At 39.2% G+C, this 24,687-nt stretch overlaps 1 protein-coding gene and 1 pseudogene across 2 annotated transcripts; one reads left to right on the top strand and one right to left on the bottom strand.

Moving 5' to 3' along the window:
* Positions 1-3,202: 3,202 nt before the first annotated feature.
* Positions 3,203-11,474, bottom strand: LOC143851663 (uncharacterized). Its single transcript, XM_077361144.1, has 2 exons — positions 11,030-11,474; positions 3,203-3,963 (listed from the first exon to the last, which is right to left on the bottom strand). Exons 1-2 carry the CDS (start codon positions 11,382-11,384, stop codon positions 3,431-3,433), a joined length of 888 nt encoding a protein of 295 aa, XP_077217259.1. The 5' UTR covers positions 11,385-11,474; the 3' UTR covers positions 3,203-3,430.
* Positions 11,475-16,667: 5,193 nt separating this feature from the next.
* LOC143851194 (mannose-1-phosphate guanylyltransferase 1-like) lies at positions 16,668-21,991 on the top strand (annotated as a pseudogene). The gene is made up of 4 exons (XR_013236250.1): positions 16,668-17,216; positions 20,781-20,820; positions 20,910-21,149; positions 21,245-21,991. The product of XR_013236250.1 is annotated as a mannose-1-phosphate guanylyltransferase 1-like (transcript).
* The last annotated feature ends 2,696 nt before the right edge of the window (positions 21,992-24,687 follow it).

Raw genomic sequence — 24,687 nt, 5'->3', positions numbered from 1 at the left:
TGCAGATCTTTAAAGAATATTTTGGCAGTGCTTGTAAAGTGACAGATGAAAAACATACTTGATACTGTTGATCTTTGCACACTGATCAAGCCTTGTCTGAATCAATGATTAAAAGAAGCAAATGAAGAAGCGGATGCATTGGCTAAGGCAGGCATAACTGTGATGTCTTAGTTATCAACCACTAATTTCCATAACTGTGATGTTTTAGTTAACTACCACCAATTTCCCATAGCTTAACTTGTACATTTTGTTTCTTTATTGTTTTTGGGTCCCCTGGTTCCGCACTATGTATCTTTGCTTATGAATTCAAATTACCTTCTCAAAAAAATAATATTAATTAACTGTCAAACCCATAGCTACAAAACTTCGGATTCAAAGTAGGATAGGTGTTTGAAAATTTTTTAAAAAAAAATCATGCATGTGTTCTCTGGTTAAAACATGCATGTCTACGAATGAGATCAACTGGCAAGATAATCTTGTTTTTATGTGCACAAAAATTGTCATAACTCAAAGGCATGCAAAATTGTGGCATCTAAAGTAATCTTAAACAACGTCTTTTTCATCATGCCTATTAATGGTGTGGAGTAATCCTCTTTTTTTTTTTGAATGATGAAAAAAGCACGGGTGCAACAAGAGGACTTCCAACTAACAAGGTCACCCATCTTAAGTACTATTGTCCAGGCACACTTAACTTCAGAGTTTTGATGGGATCCAGCGAATTTGTGTGGACTTCCTAGAAGGTCACTCATCCTAGTACTAAGTCCCGCCCAGGCACGCTTAACTTCAAAGTTTTGATGGGATCCGGTGTATTTTTGCTCATATGATCGCACCCTCAAATCAAATTAGAGTGGGACCAAAGAGATCAACAATATCCATAGACCATATCACGGTACACATGGCAATGGGCCCAACCATACAATGGTAGGAAAACAATGTTCATCACAAAAGCTCTTTCTATCTACTATATATATATATATATATATATATATATATATATATATAGAGAGAGAGAGAGAGAGAGAGAGAGAATAGTGTTCCTGCACAGTTGCTCAGATAGCAGCTGCTTCAAAAACTAATGTGGCCTCACATTTTTGGGGTGATCCAAAGCATTCATTTGGAAGGCCCTTCCATGGATAGGGTGTGTACCAAAAATGAGCCCTTTAGGATCATCCTAACCCTGCCATTTGTGGAGGGAAAAAATGGTCCATTTTCCCCTCCACCTTTGATTGGGTTAGGATGATCCTATAGGGCTGATTTTTGGTACACACCCTATCCATGGAAGGGCCTTTCAAATGAATGCTTTGGATCACCCCAAAAATGTGGGCCACATGAGTTCTTGAAGCAGCTGCTCAGATAAGCTATCTGAGCAGCTGCGCAGGAACAGTTTTCTCATATATATATATATATATATATATATATATATATATGTGTGTGTGTGTGTGTGTGTGTGTGTGTGTGCGTGTGTGTGTCGAGAGAGAGAGAGAGAGAGAGAGAGAAATGGGCAGAAACAGTGTCTGTCCATTTTCCCCTCCAACTTTGATTGGGTTAGGATGATCCTATAGGGCTGATTTTTGGTACACACCCTATCCATGGAAGGGCCTTCCAAATGAATGCTTTGGATCACCCCAAAAATGTGGGCCACATGAGTTTTTGAAGCAGCTGCTCAGATAAGCTTTCTGAGCAGCTGCGGAGGAACACTATATATATATATATATATATATATATATATATATATATATATATATATGGGAAAGGTGTGCGTACTCGGTCGGGTAGATAAGCTTATCTACTCGGTCGGGTTAAAAACAGTGGGGGCCCACATTTTTGGGGTGATCCAAACCATTCATTTGAAATCCCTTTACCTAGATAGGGTGTCTACAAAAAATCAGCCCCATAGGATCATCCTAACCCATGCAACAGTGGAGGGAAAAATGGGAAAAAATGGACAAACACAGCTTGTTCACAAATCTGCCCATTTTTCCCTCCACTGTTGGATGGGTTAGGATGATCCTATGGCGCTGATTTTTTGTGGACACCCTATCTAGGTAAGGGCATTTCAAATGAATGGTTTGGATCACCCCAAAAATGTGGGCCCCCACTGTTTTTAACCTGACCGAGTAGATAAGCTTATCTACTCGACCGAGTACGCACACCTTTCCTTATATATATATATATATATATATATATATATATATATATATATATATATATATATATATATAGAGAGAGAGAGAGAGAGAGAGAGATAGAAAACGGTTCCTACACATATGTGTAGAAAGTTCTCTACACACTAGCTTAAAATACAGTGGGGGCCCACATTGTTTGGGTGATCCAAGCCATCCATTTTAAAGGCCCTCACATAGATAGGGTGTCTACAAAAAATCAGATCCATAGGATCATCCCAACCCTACGATTTGTGGAGGTAAAATGGATGTCTTTAAACCTTCACAAATTAGTCCATTTTTTGCCTCCACAGTTCGAATGGTTAGGATGATCCTATGGAGCTGATTTTTTGTGGACACCCTATCTATGTGAGGGCCTTAAAAATGAATGGTTTGGATCACCCAAATAATGTGGCCCCCACTGTATTTTAAGCTAGTGTGTAGATAACTTATCTACACATATGTGTAGGAATCGTTTTCTCATATATATATATATATATATATATATATATATATATATGAGGAAAGTGTTCCTAAGCTATAGCTTATCTAAGCCTATCTAAGCTATAGCTCAAAAACACATGTGGCCCCACATTTTTTGGGGGATCCAAAGCATTCATTTGGAAGGCCCTTCCATGGATAGGGTGTGTGCCAAAAATCAGCACTATAGGATCATCCTAACCCAATCAAAGGTGGAGTGGAAAATGGACAGACACTGTGTGTCCATGTTTCGGCCCAGTTTTTCTCTCAACAGATGGCAGGGTTAGGATGATTAAGTACATATACTTGCAAATTAGGATGTGAGTTGAATTTTCCTTACAACGTCTTTTACAATAATTTTGAATTTTTCGTGCAATTTTCAAATAATAGGTAGACAAAATAATTGCTAAACTTCCGTTTAATTCAAAACAAAAATCAATAACTATGAGATTTTATGAATTATTCTAGATTTCTTGAAGTTTAGATAGGGAAAGAATCGAGATTTGTCCAGTATGCTTCAATTATTAAGAGAATTTTGTAACTATTAATCAAACCCAAACTTGAAAATGAAGTTCATTAAAAAAATTGCATGCTGAAATAAAAAAGACATGCATGACTTCTAATGTTTTACAACTCTGATGATATTAAAGCACTAACAAAATGAGAATATCATATAATGTTTGAACACCATAAGGTTCAAAGCATAAGACACATAACACACTTACCAGCAACTTCAGATGGCCTCTGATCAATTGCTGCTGATATCTTATTCTCGTTGACAGAAGTTCTTAGTTTGTTCTTGGTGTAGCCCATTCAACTCTGAGAATGAGATTGTCGTAACCATAACCATTGAGCTTGTTGATAGCCCTCTCCGCATCTTCCTTGTTGACAAAATTGACAAAACCAAATCCTCTGCTCATGCCAGTCTTCTGGTCAACAGCGACATAAACACGACTCACAGAACCAAACGTTCGGAACAACTCAAGCAGGTCAGGTTCACGGGTATCTTCTGAGAGGTTGGTGACACGAACCGAGTTCTCTTCATTCCTTCGACGCATCTCGGTTCCTGTTCTCTCAGCGCCTGCTCTCATTCCTGGAGGAACATAGGTTCCCTTTGTAGCAGGAGAAGGAGCCGCAGATTCTGATGTTGGAGGCTTGTCAATGAATCCCTCAGCCTGTGGGGCAAGATCCTTGTAAGGACATTTCGAAGTCCAGTGGTCACCCTTCTTACCACAAGTCCTGCAAACCATAAGAACAGCACCTCCTTTTCCAAGCGCAGCAAAGGGGTCTCCTGCAACCTTGGTATCTTCTGCTTTACTTCCTGCATTTAGTTGCATAGTATATCCAGACCTTGTATGTCAGTTATCAGAACATATAAAAACCACAAGACTTGATCTTGTTGAAAGAAAGGAAGCTTTGATCAGAAAAAGAAACCAGATAAGATACATGAAACATAAGCCAACCAACAATAGCAAGCAATAGATTCCACAGCAAGAAACTGTTTCTCTACAGTTGTTGTTAAAGTAATGCAACTATTTTTTCAAATGTTTAAACAAAGAAAAAAACACGTCATGGCAATCCTTTATAAATGACTGTAAACGAGTTTCCTAGTAAAAATATTAGTCAATCTATCCTTGCCCATGTCTGATCATCTCAGCATCAGGAACCCCACAAACGTGCAGAGCATAGCACAGTGAGCATCCCTCACCGTAGACAATTTATAATTAATAAAAAAAAATTTATTATTATTTAGAAATACAACTATACCCATAAAAAATATGAGTAACACAATCATAAGGTTAACCATAGCAAGTGCCTTGAAGAAATTAAAAGAAAATGAAACTAGTTACTAGTTACTAGTTACTAGTCAGTTTCTTGCAAAAACTCAGCTTCAACAGGTTAAGAATAAAGCAAAAAAAATACATAGAAAAGAGACAAAAAAATGATAAATTTAATACCAAAATGTAAGCCCAAGATCTATCAAGTCAACATCCGCCAATCCAAATTTCTAAAGATGATTTTTGATGGATCTAGCTTTGGAAATTCGGGTCCGTCTGGGATCGGGGGTGTTTTGAGCGACAGTGGAGGTATCGTCAGGTGGGCATTTGCAAGACCTATTGGGATGGCAGATTCTAGCGAGGAGGAGGTCCATGCCGCCTATCAAGGTATCAAGTGTTTCTGGAGGCTGATGAGGCGGATAGAGTGGTGATCGAAGGGGATTCCCTTAATGTTATCCATTGGTTAAGTGGTTCCCTCCCTTGTCCTTGGCGTTTTGCTCATCTATTTGATGAGATCGACGAACTAGAGGGGTCCTCAAACATTAATTTCCGTCATGTGAGATCGGCTAACGCAGATGCTGATAGGTTGGCCAGGGAGGGGTTAGTTTGGACTTTGGAGTCATTGGAGCAGTTTTGATTTTCTCCCCCCTTGATTTCATCCATCTTTCTTGTCCTTCTATCTTTCTTGCCCTTCATCTATCTTCATTGCTGGTTTCTCTATATTGTTTTTCTTTTTATTTTTTCTTTATGTATCGGACCATTTCGGTACTTCTTCTCTAATAAAATTTCCTCACCATTCCAAAAAAAAAAAACATCTAAGCCCAAGAACACCAAGAAAGAAGGCAGAATAGTAAGGCAGGAGAGGGAAAACTTTTGAAAATTAAAGCCGTGATTATGTGCTATGTAGTTACTGAGCAATGGTCTAATTTTTGAAAATTCAAGCTGATGGGCATTCATCTAGGAGGGGAAGACGTGTGGAAGTATCTCACCTCTAGTTTGCCGCTGCCGACACATTGATTTTCAGCAAGGCAGAAGAGGAAAAAGTTTTGAGAATAGTTTTGACTTTTGAGAAATAAAGCCGTAATCAACTGCTATGAAGTGGTTACCACTTACCAGGCAATGGTCTAATTTTCGAAAATCCAAGCTGATGGGAATTCATCTAGAGGGTGTACATGAGAGATTGGCTAATCTGCTAGAGTGCTCAGCTGAATCATTTCCCACTAGTTTACAAGGATTTAAAGTGTCGGTTTCAGCTACCACCGAAATCAAAATATTTCGATTTCTGTGGAAATTTCAGCCAAAATCATGTAAATTTTGGTGACAAAATTTCGATACTTTTTAAAATTTCGATGAAAATTTTGGCAATTTTAGTGGGAATCTTAACATTTCGGTGGAAATCTTTAAAATTTCGGTTAAATTTTTGGTGGAAATCTTGTAAATTTCAACAAAATTTTGGGGTTTCGGCGAAATTTCAGCAAAATCCTGTGAAAAACCAATTCAATATGCTTTTGGTTTCAGGCCAAACTGAAGCTGAAATATTTTGGCCAAAATTTCGGATTTCTGGCAAAATTTAAAACCATGGTTACCTGGGCTGCCCTCTTGGAGAAGGCAGACCAAAGAAGAGGACAGGCTTAAGGACATGTTCGCCAAGGGCATTCAGTTTACACTGAACCAATACGACATAGCGAGGTTTTGGTAAGATAAATGGTGTTCGGAGGATGTGCTTAAGGGCATGTTCCTCAACCTTTTTGGAGTGATGTCAAACAATGAAGCGTGGGTCCAAAAGTGCTTCCTGAAGGAAGATATCATGAAATATCATGGAAATTAAACTACGGGTGGAACTTTTTTAACTGAGAAATGGAAGAGTTGCTAATCTGTTGGACATACTTGATTCCTTGTATATCCAGAATTGTGGTGAAGATAAAAGGGTTTGGATCTTAACCTCATCTAGTAAGTTCAGTGTAAAGTCCTTTTACCTCCACATCTCACTTAGGTTCCTTTCTTCGTAGCTAGCCAAAGTATATGGAGAATCCCTGCACTTCCGAAAGTCTGCGTGTTTGGATGGGCCGCATTTTAGGACAAGATTCTTACGGTGGATGATTTGCGACATTGGGAGATGATTATCATCGACCATTGCACTCTTTGCGTGAAGGCAGGGGAGTTGGTTGATCATTTGCTCACCCACTGCACTTTTACCAGTAAGGTGTGGAGTCGTATCCTTGCCAGGTTTGGACTGATGTGGGTTTTCCTGTGCTGCCTCTCTAATCTCCTAGTTAGCCGGTATTCTGTCGACTGGACTGGGAAGGGCAGAATTCTTTGGAGGCTCTCGTTGTTAGCCACATTGTGGATCCTTTGGAAGGAGGAATGCCCGGCTCTTCATAAACATTTCCAAAAGCGGATATTCCGTCTACCTGAAGATCATTTCGATCATCATTTCCTAGGTGAGGATTCTGCCTTGCTTAAAACTTATTCTACCTCGGATATCAGGCGATGTTGGAAGGAGATATATGTTATTCCAGAAAGGGCGAAGCCAATCTCCCTAGATGGTCTCCTCCAAACCCAGGTTGGTTGAAACTTAATTTCGACGGATCAAGCATTGGCGACCATGGTCCGACATGGGTGGGAAGCCTCTTAAGAGATAAGAGGAGGACATGACTAGATGGGCCTTCTCTGGACCTATTGGGGAGGACTCTAACGAGGCAGAAATCAGAATGGTGCCTCAAGGCATTCGGATTATCAAAACAGCCATGACTTGAGTCATGTCCTTGTAGAAGAAGACTCCCTCAATGTCATTAGATGGTTAGATGGTTCAGATTTTCCGTCGTGGAGATTTTTGTAGTTTTTTGAGATTCGGGATTGTTTGAATGGTTTTTCGATCCGTTTCCATCGTGTGCGGAGATCAGCTAACGAAGAAGCGGATCGTATGGCTCACTCTGGTGATTCCAGCGCAAGATTAGAGGGTTTTTTTTATTTCCTACTTGATTTGCTTTGTTTTCATGTTTTTCTCTTTGTTATTCTTTCTAAGGTAGCCCCGGCCAACCTCGGTTGCGGTGCCCACTTTTTTCGAATAGCAAAATGCTCATCATGCAAAAAAAAAAAGACAATCAAAAGACATAAATGGGAAAGCAGCCGGTACATCTACTATAATGTTAGTTACGATGCAACGAAACTAAGGTTTCCTTAGAGGGAAATCAGTTGTCAATTGTCACAAGTTATGGAAACAGCTTATGCCCATTTCTCAAAGAACTTGATCGAGTTTGCACTACAGCATGAAACAGTCTTCACTAAGGATAAGGTTTGGAGGCAATATACCATCTTTGTTCCAAAAAAAGAGGCTCTTGGGCAGAATGACGTCCCAGCAAATATCCATCAAAGGTCTTCAGCCATATAGAGCCTCATCAAAGATGGTGACTGGGTGGAACTGGCGGGCCATCTTAAGCTCATCACAAGAGTTGCTTGCAAAGTGGTAAACTTGGTCCTAGTGAGCCTAGAAGGGTCTGAATTCATAATATTTATAAAGGTTTTAGATCAATTTTTTCCTTACTCATGATTAGCCACCCTTCCTCTAATAAAGCTTAGCTATAGCACATACTCTCCTATATCATATGCTCTCAAGGCCGTATAGTCTTCAACAATTTTTAAAGCATCATTGATCAATCATTGGATAGCTTTGGAACTACCAAATCAAGAACTCACCCAACTCATCTTAGTCAATAAGAAAGCACAGGGTTAACCATGAACTCATCCGGTCAAAGGCTTAAATATCCAAATCAGTATGCATATCAGCCTAAGGCCAAACAAATATATTTGGCTAATTCATAGTCAATATGCCAGTGATTTTTTTTGTTGCACACTCCCTAACCAACGCAAGATTTATTTTTTTATTGATAGTGCCTACTAGTGTGCCCACCTAAATAAAAACACTAAAAACATCATAATAACTAGTCTGCCGATTTCTTCTGTGAGTGGGGCTTATGCTAGTGATTGTTTTTCTAGCACTCTCCCTAACCAATGCAAGATTTATTTTTTTATTGATACTGCCTACTAGTGTGCCCACACCTAAATAAAAACACTAAAAACATCATAATAACTAATAATAACTAGTCTGCCAATTTTTGTTGTGAGCGGGGCTTATAAAAAGGGAGGCCCAGTGCACGAGGCTCCCGCCATTGCGGCGGGTCTTGGGAGGGCTAGATGTACGCAGCCTTACCCTTGCTTTGAAGAGAGGCTGTTTCCATGACTTGAACTCAGTGCACGAGGCTCCCGCCATTGCGGCGGGTCTGGAGAGCTAGATGTACGCAGCCTTACCCCTGCTTTGAAGAGAGGCTGTTTCCGTGACTTGAACCCGTGACCAACAGGTCACAATGGAGCAACCTTATTGTTGCGCCAAGGCTCGCCCTATGTGAGTGGGGCTTATGCTAGTATTTTTTTTCTTGCACTCTCCCTAACCAAGGCAGGATTTATTTATTTATTTATTTTTACTGATAGTGCCTACTAGTGTGCCTACCTAAATAAAAGCACTAAAAACATCATAATAACTAGTCTCTGCCAATTTTTGCTGTGAGTGGGGCTTATAAAAAGGGCGGCTCAGTGCACAAGGCTCTCGACATTGCGGGGGGGAGGGCTAGATGTATGCAGCCTCACCCCTGCTTTGAAGAGAGGCTGTTTTCGTGACTTGAACTCGTGACCAACAGGTCACAATGGAGCAACCTTATTGTTGCGCCAAGGCTCGCCCTCTGTGAGTGGGGCTTATGCTAGTGATTTTATTTCTTGCACTCTCCCTAACCAACGCAGGATTTTTTTTTTTTTTATTGATAGTGCCTACTAGTGTGCCCACCTAAATAAGTAGGCTCACCTAAATAAAAGCACTAAAAACATCATAATAACTAGTCTCTGCCAATTTTTGCTATGAGTGGGGCTTATAAAAAGGGCGGCTCAGTGCACAAGGCTCCCGACATTGCGGGGGGGTCTGGGGAGGGCTAGATGTACGCAGCCTTACCCCTGCTTTGAAGAGAGGCTGTTTTCGTGACTTGAACTCGTGACCAACAGGTCACAATGGAGCAACCTTATTGTTGCGCCAAGGCTCACCCTCTGTGAGTGGGGCTTATGCTAGTGATTTTTTTCTTGCACTCTCCCTAACCAACGCAGGATTTATTTTTTTTATTGATAGTGCCTACTAGTGTGCCCACCTAAATAAAAGCACTAAAAACATCATAATAACTAGTCTGCCAATTTTTGTTGTGAGTGGGGCTCTCTAGGAGTCGCTTTTGACTTTGGCATAATCCCTGGACAGTTTTCTAGCGGCCCTAGATTTTTTGTGTCTTGCTCATCCATTTTTCTTCCTCGAAATTATCTTACTAAATATAGCCCAGTTCATATCACTAGAGTTTATTAAAAACTCAAAACCCAAAAAATGTCTCTTACAATTGCTTAATGCAAGTGAGAGAGATATTATTGGGGCATAAAAGGCCCAAATAGTTTAGATGAAAAAAATAAATTCAACTAGAATAGTAAAAGAAAGTGATTCAGGAACACGATTCAACTCAAATAGTAAATCATAAGAATTTCAAAATGCTGTACAGAGGGACCTCTACATGTCACACCATCCAAGAACTTGACAATATGTCCTACTAGTACACTAATCCCAAATCCACTCACAAATTCCACCCTCATCCAACAAATTTTCTTGCACGCCCTAGACTCCTTCATCCTAGTCACCTCTCAAGAAAACCATTCATTTGAAAAACCATGTTTCTAATCTCAACCTCCCAACTCTCCTCAAGACAGAACATCTTCTCCAATCTCATCAAATCAAACTTGTTCTCTCACCCCCACCCACTACGAAAGTCACCTCAAATCCTTTGTAACTTCAAACATCAACCCGACTGCCCTTTGCGTCTTAATCTACAAAGCTCCAACACAAAGAATTCTCAAATTTCCTCACTATATGGGCATACAACATCATCATGTTTCATATAAAAATCGTGAATCAACTATGCCATCCCCAAAATCATAATTTCTTAATTAGGGTTTCACCCCTGAAATAAAAGCGAATTAGGATTCGCTTATTGCACTGAAAAGAGAGAAGTAGGGTATTTATATCAATTAGGGTTAGCACTCATGATAGAAAGAGAGAGGGTTTTCTTGTTTCTCTGACAGCAGGAATTTAAAACTCGAATAATAGATAATTAGGGTTCTCTGTAATCAATTAAGAAATTCATCACCTAGAAGAGAGAGATTGAGTTTTTTTTCTTTAAATTAGGGTTTTATCAGACAGAAAAAAGTCGGAGAAAGGAAAATTAGGGTTTTCTTTCTTTCTTTCTTTCTTTCTTTTTAGCATAGCTTACTCCTCATACAAGAAAAGATTGAGTTTTTTTTTATCAGTTAAGGGATCCACCACTAAGAAATAAGCTAAGTAGATTTCTACTTTGCATCAATTAGGTTCCACCACTCAGAAAGAGGATTATTAGGATGTTTCTCCTAGAAACTCAATAACATATCTACACCATTAGCCCCAAATAAAGGAAGAAGCACAGAGATAAGATTAAATAGAAAATCATATACAGATAAAAGATTCAGAGAATAGGACAAAAAAAAAAAAAAACTTACCGGGAGCCCTAGGTTTCTCCATGAGAATCTCTTCAGTAGAGATCATGGTGAGCCTGCTACTGGAATCCTCATGAGCGGCATCACCGAACTTGGACCAGGCGCGTCGCTCCACCGCTCTCTTGCTCAGACGAGCCTTCGCGAGCTTTCTCGTACGGGTAGTGGTAGTTATTTTGACCTTCTTTCCTTCTTCGTTGACTTTGTACTCAATGACCTTTTTAACTCCGTTCTCGTCAGGTCCGATTATCATACGAGGCGGTAGCAGAAAATCCAGATCCTCTCCTTCGTCCTCTTCTAGCTCTCCCCACCGGATTTTGGCCGGTGCAGTTGCCGGCGGTCTGGAACTGTCGATCGCCATGGTTACACAGAGAGACTGTGTGGGGGGTTTCTTTCGTTGAAGACGAAAAAAATAACCCTAATCTTTTCACAAAAAAGAAACGAAGTACAAATTCTATTGGAGATTTTATTGGGTGTAAACCGTAAACCCGTAGAGTTTAATATTTTTTTTAAAAAAGTACTATACGTGACATCATAGGATGATCCAAACCGTCCATTTGATGGGCCACAACATAAATAGGTTGTGGCCCAAATATCATTTCGTAGGACGATCCCAACCCTCCGATATATAGAGGTTTCCATAATATACAGTTGCTCTAAAGATCTTTATATAGGTTTCCATGATGTGCAATTCCTCAGTAGATAGGAGGGTTAGGATGTTTGGGCAAAACCTATTTATGTTGTGGCCCATCAAATGGATGGTTTAGATCATCCAATGGGGTGCTGTGCTTTTTCAAAATTAGTGGACTCTAAGGGCTTACACCATGTAAAAAGGGAGTGTTTTGATAACCATGCGCTCCACTTGTCTATCATGTAGTATTTAAAGAGTTTTAAGAGCTTTTTGAGAACCGTAATATCTTCTGACATCTTTTTAAATACTTCATGACAGACAAGTGGAGAGCATGTTTATCAAAACACTTTGGCACTGTTATCATTTCCCTATTAAAAATGTATTTTATGACTGTTTTCGTCTGTCTTTTCTCGGTGTAAAATGAGCGTAAAACAAATTTTAAGTTTTTTTTTTTTTTTCATTTTACACCCATCTTACAGGGAAATTAAGTATATGGGCTTAACAGAAGTCAGTAAACCCTTTTTTCATATGTTTATGGTGAATTGACTCACCCTACTGGAATAAAAGAACATATATATTCTATTTCTATTAGAACTCATTTATTTATTCAAGCTCATGATATTATGCATGGATCGGATGTCTCACGGCCAATTCCTCAGAAAAAATGGAAGGCGTCCTTGGGGTGATCTCATAGTTCCTACAGGGTGGAGACGATGGGGTTGGTCCACGGATTTTCCTTCATTTTGCCACATTTCGCTCAAAGGGTTTAAGCCAGATAGTGCATCAAGTTTCTTGATTACGTTTTACTCCCTTGTTTTGTTGGACAAATGGTCCATTCATATACAATAATCATATTGTAGCGGGTTGGAATTGGAATAGGTTCTGCAGCGGATCATAAATCTTGGCGATTTTGTCTATCTAATGAACGAGGAATCCGTTTTGAAATCGTCCGCCCTGCACCCCACCCCCAAGTCGAATTATTATTTCTTCGAACAATATATGGAATAGAGATGTAAAAAAAAATTCCTTGAAAACCACATCATTTTTTTTCCATCCCTAGTTATATTATATGTGATGCGCATGTATCCGTATTTTTTGTGTTATGAAGGAAGCATCCACTGTGGAATAGATATATATATATATATATATATATAATGGATAGAAAGAACGATTTATTTTGAACAATACAATACATGCTCGGGAAGACCATCTAATTCTCCGGAAAGGATCAGTAGAAACCCCCAAATTATTTCTGCGATACCAACCTACTTTTGTTCTAATGTGCCTTGGGGTTATCAAGTTCTCACAAGGGGTTAGCAAGTCCAACACGAGGTTATCAAGTCTAGCCACGCGTTATCAAGTTCTATCAAGTTCTAGCCAGGGGTTATCAAGTCTAGATAAATAAGAGATGAAAATGGATGAAACAAGGTAAAAATGGCTCAAGGGCATTTTCGAATTTTGGTTTCTCCTTTTTAGCACTGAGTGCCTTTTTGGTAACCTTATTTTAAGGTGTCTAATCTAAAATTTTAACTATTTTCCGGCTCCTGAGGGGAAAAGACCCTAGCTGTAAAGGGAAGGGTGCCCAAGTCTTTATAAGCCTCTTCCACATCCATTCGCTTTTCCAAGATGGGATCCTCTTTCGCCTGGAAAACCCAACACCCACTTCCTCGTAGTAAGTACCTTTTCCTGCTGAAATTCAAAACTAAAGGAATGTTATATGTTTGTAATCTTCAAAGTTGGATGCCTAGATCTGTGATTGCTATTTTTGTACTAATTGATATATAGATGGGACTTCCGTGTGGCATGGAACCTAGGACGATGTGGATCACCCCCGGGGAGCAATAATATCAATGGCCTCCATCCATTACACATGTGGTATCCAATACTAGGAGAGTTGTTTGAGGCAACCTTGACTGACACTAGAGTGGGGACTCCAGGTGGGAGGAAGCATGGTTTCAAATTTTGGTTTTGGAATGCGTTTCGGTACTAACGGAAACTGAAATTTCAAAATTTCGAACAAAATCTAACGAAATCCAATAAAATTATATTTTATCTCATACAGAATTTCGGCCTAAATTACTGAAATGTCGGGAAAATATTAAATAATTATGAAATCCCTATAATTTAAGCTCATACAGAATTTCGGCCTAAATTATTGAAATGCCGGGAAAATATTAAATAATTATGAAATCCCTATAATTTCGGTTGAAATAAAATACAGTTTTGACTATTTATGATTTCCGTTTCAATCTCCACCGAAACCCGAAATTTTGGATTTTGGTTGAAATTTAAAACCATGCTCGAAACCTTACAAAATTTCTACCGAAATTTAATATCCTTCCGAAATTTCATGCTCAGTAATTTGGGCCAAAATTTTAGGATGAGATAAAACATTAGTTTATAGGTTTCATCTGATTTCAGCTGAAATTTAGAAAATTTTGAGCTGTGGCAATCAGTCTTTCTCATTAACAAGACCCTGTAACTCACGTATAGACATGAAAAGAGAGGAGAAGCTATCTGACTTTCCTGGTAGTGTGCCTTCTGATTTCGGTGAGGAGTGAGGCAGAAGGAACATAGGAACAAGAAAATGACATCGTGATTTGGGTCTCGATGAAAGAATACATCAATGGCCGGTATACCGAAAAAAGAGCAAAGTATACCGAAAAAAGAGAAAAGTGAATCCGAGAGCCCTTATTCACCCAATTGGAAGATCCATTCAGAACCTGATTATGGTCGTGTTAGAAAGGCTTCGGATTACAGTGAGGAACGAAACACATTCCGAAACCGAAATTTGAAACCATGCTTACAAAGTTACAAGAGGCCATTGGTATCGGTTTTTCAAAGCTTTACTAGTTTTTGAGAATTGGCCGGAGATGTTTGTGGAAGGTAGGCATGTTCTCTCCTCCTCTAGTTCTCCTCACCTCACAACTAATCGATAATGGTCCCGGTTTCTCTCTCTTGATCCATTGTAGATTGTGAAGAGACAAGAAACAAAGATGGAGTGCTCAAGCAAGAACCAGAGGATGCTTTATAGAGTGTTTTGAGGATGACATAATATTATTATGAGGAACTAAAGGCCAGGATTAAATCCTAACATGACTGTCTAATTAATCATGATGGGAACAGCTCCAACTGGTATAAAAAACCCTCTTTCCTTTCTCTCTGTGTGTCTTAGAGAGAGAGAGAGAGAGAGAGAGAGAGAGAGAGAGATTCTTTTTTCATTTTCTTCCTTGCAGAAGATTTCCTTTTTGCGATTTGGGATATTTTTATATCTGTAAACCAAATATATTACTATGACGAATGTTAAACTCAATGGCCAATTGGGGAGCTCTTTCATCTGATTTTTTCAAAGGCACCCCTGAGTTTAGCATTCCTCATTATTATTTTAAAGTCTACATAATAATATGGGATTTGCTAGGGACCATCGCAGAAGACATTTCACCAATGGACTGTTAGATGCAGTGTTTAAAAATGCGGTTTCGATGCGGAACGCGGCAGAAGAAAATCCTTGTCGACTCGGCAAGGACGCGATCAAGAACGCGGTTGACGCGGCCAAGTCAAATGGAGGGCTTGGATCATCCAGCCAATTAAAAATGTAAGCCTTACATCATGGGATGATCCCATGATCTAAGCTGTCCATTTGTTGAGCCACAAATTAAATACGTTGTGCCCAAAAATTCATTTCAGTAGGATGATCCAAGCCTTCCACACCTTCCATTTGAAGTGGAACGGCATATTATGGAAAGCCAATTAAAGCTGTAAGGCTAACATTATAGGATGATCTAACCCATCCATTTGATGAGCCACATCATAAATACATTTTGCCCCAAATATCATTTTCATTGGATGATCCCAACCCTCTGATCTATATAGAGGATTCCATAATATGCAGTTTCCACTTCAGATAGTAGGGCTGGGATCGTCCTATTGAAATGAATTTTTGGGCAGAACCTCTTTACGCTTTGACCTATAATAGGCAGCTTGGATCATCCAGAGGCTTACATCATAGGATGATCTAAGCTGTCCATTTGATGGGCAGCTTAGATCATCCCATGTGATATAATGGCAGCTGTCCATTTGATGGGCAGCTGTCTATTTAAATACGCTATGCCCCAAATGTGATATGTGCACCACTTTCTTTTACTCGAGAAAATCACCCCAGCGTGTCTATGACTGTACTTTTACCTAGAGAGGGCTGTCCCAAGTAAGAAAAAGGGTTGAGTGTATCATTTACCTACATTTAGTGATTTAGGATTTCATTTTCGTTTACCTCAAGACAGAAAGAAACCTTTCTTCTTCCTCCTTTGCCAACTTACCTCAAGACAAAAGGAAACCTTTCTTCTTCTTCCTCCAAAAACCAGCTTATGATTGCAACAAAAACAGTTGATTCTTCTACCCACCAAAAACCAGTTTATGAAGGCAATGAGAAGAGGGTTTTGCGCAGAAACTAAGGTAGATCTGGCTATTTCAGGATGAATGGAAATGGGAATCGTATGATATTTTGTTGAAAAAATCAAGATCCGATCCTTTTTTTTCTTGTCTTTTTGAAGTTTAGGAGTCACGGATCGCCTAGATTCACATGCTGGTAGATCCCATCTGGAAAAAAAAAGTTTGATTCATGTTTGATTCGGCCCGGACTCGGCGAGTCTGCGACTCCAAAATGCGGTCAACACAAATCCGAGTCGACTCGGCCGAGTTCCGAGCCGAGTCAACGAGTTTTTAAACACTGGTCAGATGTGAGAACAGCCACCTCAGGTGATTTTGTCTAATTCATTTAATTCACCTGAGGTGGCTGCTCTCACATGCAACAGCCCATCCGCGAAATGCCTTCCACAATGGTCCCTAGCAAATCCTTTAATTTAATTATTATATATCTCCCTTTTCAAATAGAGGAATGCTAGCATCAAGCGGTAGAATTGCATCGCAAATTTGAGTCAAACTTTTCCTGTTTTTTTTTAAACTGCTTTGATTGTGACCCTTCCCTCATTCCACTTCCCTGTTTTTATGCACTGCCTTTCAAAACGAGTTTCACTTGCTAAATCTACATGCTTAACAAAAGCTATGGGATAGCTGTGACGTTGGAGAAGAAGAGGGGGAAGGAGAAGAATAAAAGCAGGAGGGGTGCTTTGCTTTGTCTCAGGATTGCCTTTCTGAAAGGCCTACCCCCTCACTTGGGCTATATTCTTCCTCCGCCACTCGGTCCCTGAAACGAAGCTGTATTTTCTTTGCATTTAGCCTCTGAAACACCTCTCTCTCTCTCTCTCTCTCTCTCTCTCTCTCTCTCTCTCTCTCTCTCCAACATCATAAACCAAAAGACCAAGAAGAAAAATAATCATACACGATGCTGAAGGTTTCCTTCTTGTTTGATTCCATAATTCTTAACGAATAGAAGAGACGGATAGAATTTTGGCAAGAAATCAGAGAGGGGTTTTCTTTTCCAATTGTTGAGTTGTAGAATGTTCCAGCAATTGCAAAAGTCCAATTCTGGAAGATAGTAAATAGAAAGGAAATAAGGGACCTCTCGTAAAACCGGTCTGATTATGGCTCGTTTCAATGTTTCATGTAAACATTCTCTCTTCTGCCCTTTTAAAGTTTCTACTAGTATTCTTACATGATTTCTCTACTAGGTTTTGATTTCAAGAGTCTCTAGTAGCAAATTTGATCTTCAATTTCAATCTTCTTGCAGCTTTTGAGGCACACTCAACTCAGTTTTGCAGTTGAATTGATCACTTTAGTTTTACTTATTTGGTTGAGTAAGAAACCCTATATGCATTTTTCTGATCTCTTTGTGATTCATAGACCAATATAGCCTATAGTGTGATTAAAATCTTTAATAATTTATAAAATCTCATCTTGCTTACTGCCTGTTTCAGTTTCTACAATTAAATTCAATCTGGCTTTATATCATCTTCTCTTTCTTACTACTTCTTGCTTAATACCCATGGCCTTTGTTCCAGCTCTTTTCCCGTCTCAACTATTTCCCTCTTGCAGAAAGCAGCGAGGCAAATGTCTTAATGTGTGACTGCTGTGAAGTTGGGGTTCATCAATACATCATCCATGGATGGAGAGAGAGAGAGAGAGAGAGAGAGAGAGAGAGAGAGAGTCCATTTGCAAGGGAGCCCATAAAAGTAGGAAAGTCGAGTGAAAGGAGCCCAACTTAGCAGGGGAAGTTGAATGAAAGAAGGGCAATTTAGTCCCAACAAAAGCAGCCTAAAAAAAGAGCAGGAAAAGTCGACTCAAATTTGCTATGTGGGCGTTTTATTAAGCAATAGGAACCCGTGTGCATTCAATCCGCAATTCTACCACTTGATGCTAGCATTCCTCTTTCAAATAAGTATGAAAAGGGAGCAAACAATGCTTGTTTGCTTGTCCGACGTGATTGTCTCATTTACGCATTACAAAACGGTAGATTCCCTTGTGTTTCAATATCTTCTCTAACTCTTCTCAACAATGATTATTTAGTCTTGACCTCACCTGAAACAACCATGAGTCAGTCACATGTCCGACACATCTCTCATTGCACCCTCAAACCACACCGAACTCCAGAAGAACAAAAACAACACTGCCCATTAACAGGCTGGGACCTATCTCACCTTTCTCTTCACTACATTCAGTTAGGCCTCCTTTTCTACAAACCACAAGAAGCAAAACAAAACCTCCAACCCATCATCGACCACCTCAAAAACTCCCCTATCTCTCGCACTCCCCTACTTCTTCCGGCTCTCCGGTTGCCTCGTAACTCATCAAAGCCCTTCTGTTCTTCTTCATCTATCTCTCTTCTCTTGCTTCTTTGAGTTTCGATTTCAAGGGTATCATGTGACCTTGGTTGTTCTACCCTTCCTTAGACTTTGTTCTAAGGATTGGGGTGTAGTCTTGTTTCTTTTAGGGCAGTGATAAATCGACCCCCGCAAAATGATAAATCGACTCCCCATGTGTCTATCTCTCTCCTCTTTCTCTCTCTATCCCAGAGGAGAGAGAAAGACACATGGGGAGTCAATTTATCATATTTGGGAGTCGATTTTTCACCCCCCTTCTTTTATTGTATATCTTTCTTTAATTAATATACTCGTAGGTTTCTGCCTAACCCTAGCTTACCGATCAAAAAATAAATAAATAATAGCTAGATTATCTTCTTTTTTTTGTTCTTTTTTTTTTTTTTTTGGGTTGTGCGCAGAGCTATTTTGTTTATCAAGAGATTTAAATGTATCCAACTCCATTTTCCAATACTCTATACCAAATTTCAGGTTTAGACGTTTTTATTAGGTATATTAACAGACATAATTGGGATTGGATCCACCCATGCCTATATCACTGTCTGTTTGGATCCTAAACCCTACACATCTTGAGACATTTTAACTGAGTTATTAACGGACATAATTCAGATTGGATCCACCCATGTCTAGGTCACAGTCTATTTGAATCCTAATTGAAGTATTCTCCACGTATCCCACCAATGATGTCTAAGGTTAATCAGGCATAGAATTGTTTATGAGAATAGAGAATAACTTCTCCAAATCGTTGTATAGGTAATCCAAATCGTTCATTGGTTGGGCCCTGAAGTAGACAGGGTAAGGCCCAAAAAACTTCTCCAAAGACGATCCTAACATTCTGATCTGTGGAGAACCTCCACAAATCAGAGGGTTAGGATCATCCTATGGGGAAGATTTTTGAGCTGCAAACCCAACATATAATTTCTCGGGATTTTATATGGTGTAAAACCTTATATTCCAGTATTTTTTAAGAAGTATTGTACGTGACACCCATAGGATGATCCAAACCGTCCATTTGATGGGCCGCAAGGCTTTGTTTGGATGCTTAAGCATTCTTTAGGGAAGTAAAGACTATGGAGGGGGACAGGATTTTGGATGCCATGTAAACCTGGGGAAAGTCATGAGCTTAATTATGTTTGGATGCAAGTTAATGAGAGAGAGAGAGAGAGAGAGAGAGAGAGAGAGATTTTAGGAATATTTTTTCTAATTTAATTGCTGATTTTTAGAGACTTGTGAGCTGTTGGATCAAATCTCAAGAATTCTCGTTTAAATAGTGTAGAGAGAGGGAGAGAGAGATTTTAGTAATATCTTTTCTAATTTAATTGCTAATACAAGCTCTGTGTGAAGGAGGGTGCGACGTTGGATTGAGGCTGGAAGTGAAACCCCAAAGAAACCATTTTTTTTTCTACCTCCGAATACACGTCTCTTGCGTGTGTGAGGGACTTATTTTCGCTTTCGTTGGCTCATGCCATTTGCCCATTTGTGTGATATTTTATATAAATACGTCTCATAAATCTCAACTCAATGAAATCGGAATGGAAATCAAAAGTTTAATTTTTCTAATTTTTTCTCCCATTGCCACCATTGTGGATTGTCCTCCACATTTGCAAAAGATGCAGTATTGTGGATTATATCGGCCTGAAACTCGGCGCGCATGAGCCAACATAAACGAATGTTAGGATCATCCTTTGGAGAGGATTTGTGGGGGCTCACCCTATCCACTTCAGCGCCCAACAAATGAACGGTTTGGATCACCCAAACAATGAAGGGCTCACTCTATTTATTTTATAAGGATTTTCACTAGTTAGATTTCTTGCGGTATTTGTCTATTGGTTTTGAGGGTTGAAACTCAAGTTGCTCGACTCCAATCTCTATGTTTATTCAGGAGTTGCTTACTTCTCTAAATCCTATATCACATATTTTCAAATCAAGTCCTCTGTGAGCAATGTAAAAAGACTCCAAATTTACCATTTAAATTGAAAAAATTGTATGGGTAAAATTTCTTGTCAATTGGTGGTTGTGCAGTAAATCATTGTCTCTTAATCTGATGCTTCTGTAAGTTCTAAGTCAGATCAAGTGATTATGCACATGAAAAACTGTCTCCCATTGCCGACTGAAGAAGAAGAACAATCAAAATACTCTCTTCTATATTTACGACTTTTAATTTCAGGAATTGAATCCAACCTCTGATATTACCTCTATGTTTTTTGCATAGATTCTACATCAGATGGAATATCAAGGTTCTTGCAGAAGTAGCCTTCTGTCTGAAAAATGAATGTTTCTATTTTATTTCTCTGCTTATTTTCATGGATGAATCAACCTCTACTAACAAGGAGTTGTTTGTGTTTTTTGTTAGTGTAACTGAAGTTGTTTTGCCCATCAATTACCAACCACAGGTAAAAGAAAGTAAGCATCCATTTTATCTCAACAGACTATCAACACTTATTTTAGATCACTCTGCAGCTAAATTTTTGTATTGCTTCAGGTGATGTTGAATTTCTTGAAAGAAATTGAGGCTAAACTTGGGATCAAGATCACCTGCTCGCAAGAGACTGAGCCGCTCAGAACTGCAGGTCCACTTGCTCTTGCAAGAGACAAACTGATCGATGATTCTGGTGAGCCATTTTTTGTCCTCAATAGTGATCTTATCAGTGACTACCCGCTCAAAGAACTGAGTCAATTCCACAAAGCTCATGGCGAAGAGGCCTCCATAATGATAACCCAGGTAATTCAAATCTTCTAATCTCGTTGCTCTGTTGATCGATCATTCAATTACAAGATTCATCTGAGAAGCTTCTAAATAAGTTTTTGTACTGATAGGTAGATGAGCCCTCAAAATATGGTGTTGTGGTTATGAAGGAGGCGACTGGGAAGGTGGAGAAATTTGTTGAAAAGCCAAAAAACTTTGTAGGTAACAAGATCAATGCCGGGATCTACTTGCTGAACCCCTCCGTTCTTGATCGAATCCAATTGTGACCCACATCGATTGAGAAAGAAGTCTTCCCTAATATTGCGGCAGATCAAAAGCTATATGCGATGGATTTACCAGGAATCTGGATGGATATTGGACACAGCCGAGGGACTACATCACTGGCTTGAGACTGTATTTAAGTTCGTTACGCAAGAAAACATCTTCTCAATTGGCCATCGGCCCTCTTATAATTGGAAAAGTCTTGGTGCACGAGAGTGCTATGATTGGCGAGGGGTGTTTGATTGGACCTGATGTGGCCATCGGTCCGGGCTGCGTGGAGTCGGGAGTGAGGTTGTCACAATGTACGGTGATGCGTGGGGCCCAAATCAAGAAGTACATGTGCATCTCTAACAGTATCATTGGTTGGCACTCCACAGTCGGGCAGTGGGCGAGAATTGAGAAGTTGACCATCCTCGGAGAAGATGTCCATGTCTGCGATGAGATATCCATCAATGGAGGTGTCGTCCTCCCTCACAAGGAGATCAGATCCAACATCTTGAAGCCGGAAATGATCATGTGATTTGTGGTGCTTAACTTAAAAAGAGTGTCTTGGAGTGTGCTTGTAAATATGGAGGTCTGTTTTCTCTTCTTCTTTCCATCTGGTTTGCAAGTGTAAAGCTTATGCCTGTCTTTCGTCTTAGTGAGTTTGAGAGGAAAAACTTGAGAAAGGAGTAATTCTGAGGGGATTAACCCTGAATGATTTGTCATCTGGCCCCGAGGAAGCAAAACAAAAGAAGAAAGGAGAGGAAAAAGAAAATCAGTAAAATAAATGATGGATTAGAGTAAAGGAGTAGACAAATGGAATGAGGAAAGGAAAATAAGAAAATGATAAAAGGATTAGGAGAAGACAGTAGGAGTAATATGTTTCAGTTCTAAGAGATAAGGAGTCTTGATTTTAGGATTGTTTTAGTTGGTTTTAAGGGTCTCTGGGTTGGCCATGTGTGCCAAAGTTCCGATTTAAGAATCTGACGTACGCTCATCCCCAGGAATTGTGGACTACTCGTTGGTTGAAAAATAGCCAGAATTCTCTTAAAGGTAGTAGCTTGAGAGATTCGTTCTTTCGCTTCGTTCTGTCTGGTTATTTTCATTTGGGTCCTGCGGCGGGGATGAAGGAATCTTGAAATGCAGAGGTCAAAGGGGTAAAATCATTTAATTCCCATTCTCGTAAGATGAAGTTTATAGGTCCCAAGGTGTGGCCAAGTAGAGTGTACTTGTCGGGTGACCTACTTTTGATTAGTCGGTAAATATTTTGTGGTTGAATGATATTGTAAAGATCACAACCTTTGTGCAGTACAGGGATGTACATAATCCAATGTCAATGTCATCTTTTTCTTGGACTGGTGCTTGCATGTAGCTCCAGTCCCACCTTAATATTTTGTAATGCAGGATGGAACTACTGGTCCCGATTGCTATCTTAATATTAATATTAATGAAATATGTCAACTTTAAAAAAAAAAGGAGTAATTTATCCATGTTTTCTTAGTAGGACATGCACATTGGTTTAATGTTTCTTTTGGAAAATGATAATTGAATTCAGACACAAAACAGTACAGACATGATGCAATGAAACAAAAAGATTTGGCATCATATCCTTCTATCAAATTTTTAATAAGGAATGTATACCCTATCAAGAATATCCAGAAGGGAAGAAAAGTTCTCAATTTCACTTTCTTTTAGGCAGGGTTGCAACTTGGGGGGTCGGGCAGAACCCTACCCTTCCCGAAAACCTATCTGGTCGAGTCATTTTCAAGAACCCTATTCTACCCGGAAAACTATCAACTGCAGAAGAGATAGTTGTACCCCTTGACAATATGCAGATTCCTACTCTGTCTCAATCTGTCTTGTAATTCATCCCAATGATGCATTTAGTGTCATGGTGTTTTTTTTTGTTGGCTAAATCTCCATAGCTATTTACCCAAGAAAGCCTTATTCCTGCATTTGAGATTTATTAATTCAATTCCTCCCTTTCTTTTCAGTCTGCATACTCTTTCTCATTGCATAAAATATTTGAATATTTTATTCTATTCTCTTCCTTCCCAAAGGAAGTCTTATTGGAGCTTTCGTATTATTTTTGTCACGCTTGATGGCATTTGGAAAATACAATGGAATACACAGCAAGATTTCATAGGCCTCATTTAAATAGGCCTCATTTAATTAGAGAAATTCTACCACTCAATTATAGATAGGAAGCAAGTTTATCATGGATCCTTTCAAGGAATGGATCCCACAATGATGGTGTGGGTATCTCAAAGCCTAGTGGAAGTCCTAGGTATGTAATTGGAAAACATCCAAGCTTGCATCCCAAGATCATGGCAAAACTCTCAATCTCACACTCTCTTGCAATTTGATCCCTGCCACCAAACTTTTACCCATCTTGTTTTTTAGACATGATATCACCTCCAACCATCTGAAGAACATCTTCAAGGTTTTCATTTGTAAAAAGTCTTTGATTTAATGTTGTGTTGGTATTAAGTAGAAACCCTTTTGTTTATACAATGTTTATATCAACCTTGAGGTTGTAGGTTCAATCTCAGCTTACCTACCAAAAAATAGTGTTTTTTGGGCACTGTGTAAGATTACGGGTTGAGCTACTTATTTTTATAAAAAATAATGCCTTTCTAAGCATTTGTTAACATATTGCAAGGCCTTGTTTGTTTTGGATTTTGACAAACGATTGTGTCCAGAGCCAATTATTGACTCAAAATTAAGGCCTTGTTTGTTTTGGCCCCATTCATTTTAATTTTGAGTCCAATAATTGGTTGGAATATAATGGTAGTCAGAATCTTAAACGAACAGGGCCTTTGGATTTTGAGAATTGATTGTGTCCAAAACTGATTATTGGACTAAAAATTCAGGCATTATGACAACCGAAAGTCCAAAACCTATTGTTGGACTCAAAATTACATTTAAATTTGAGTCCAATAATAGGCTTAGGGCCAAGAATCGGTTGTCATAATCTGAAACGAGCAGAGCCTAAATGTCAATTTGAGTCCAACGATCAGTTTTAGACTCACAATCAGTTCTCAGAATACAAAACAAACAGGGCCTTAATTTTGAGTCTAATAATCAGTTTTCGAGTCATAATGTTCTTCTAAAGCTGACGAAGATAGCTTAAAGCTGATGAAGGGAATGTGAGAAGGGACAAGGACAATGAAAAACTTTTTATTTGTTGATGTGCTTAATGAAGCATCAATGGAGGCTGTGAGTCTCCTTTGGAATTGGGGTTTAGGCCTACAGGGTATAAGAATGCAGGGGTTAGGCTAAATTGATCAAGTTTAGGGCCCTAAGTAGG

This window comes from Tasmannia lanceolata, unplaced genomic scaffold (assembly GCF_043159265.1).
Source record: "Tasmannia lanceolata isolate RefF3 unplaced genomic scaffold, GAP_Taslan_0.1 ptg000018l, whole genome shotgun sequence".
Taxonomy (NCBI): Eukaryota; Viridiplantae; Streptophyta; class Magnoliopsida; order Canellales; family Winteraceae; genus Tasmannia; species Tasmannia lanceolata.
Note: the sequence above shows the minus strand (reverse complement) of the source record. Positions and strands in the feature narration are given on the sequence as shown.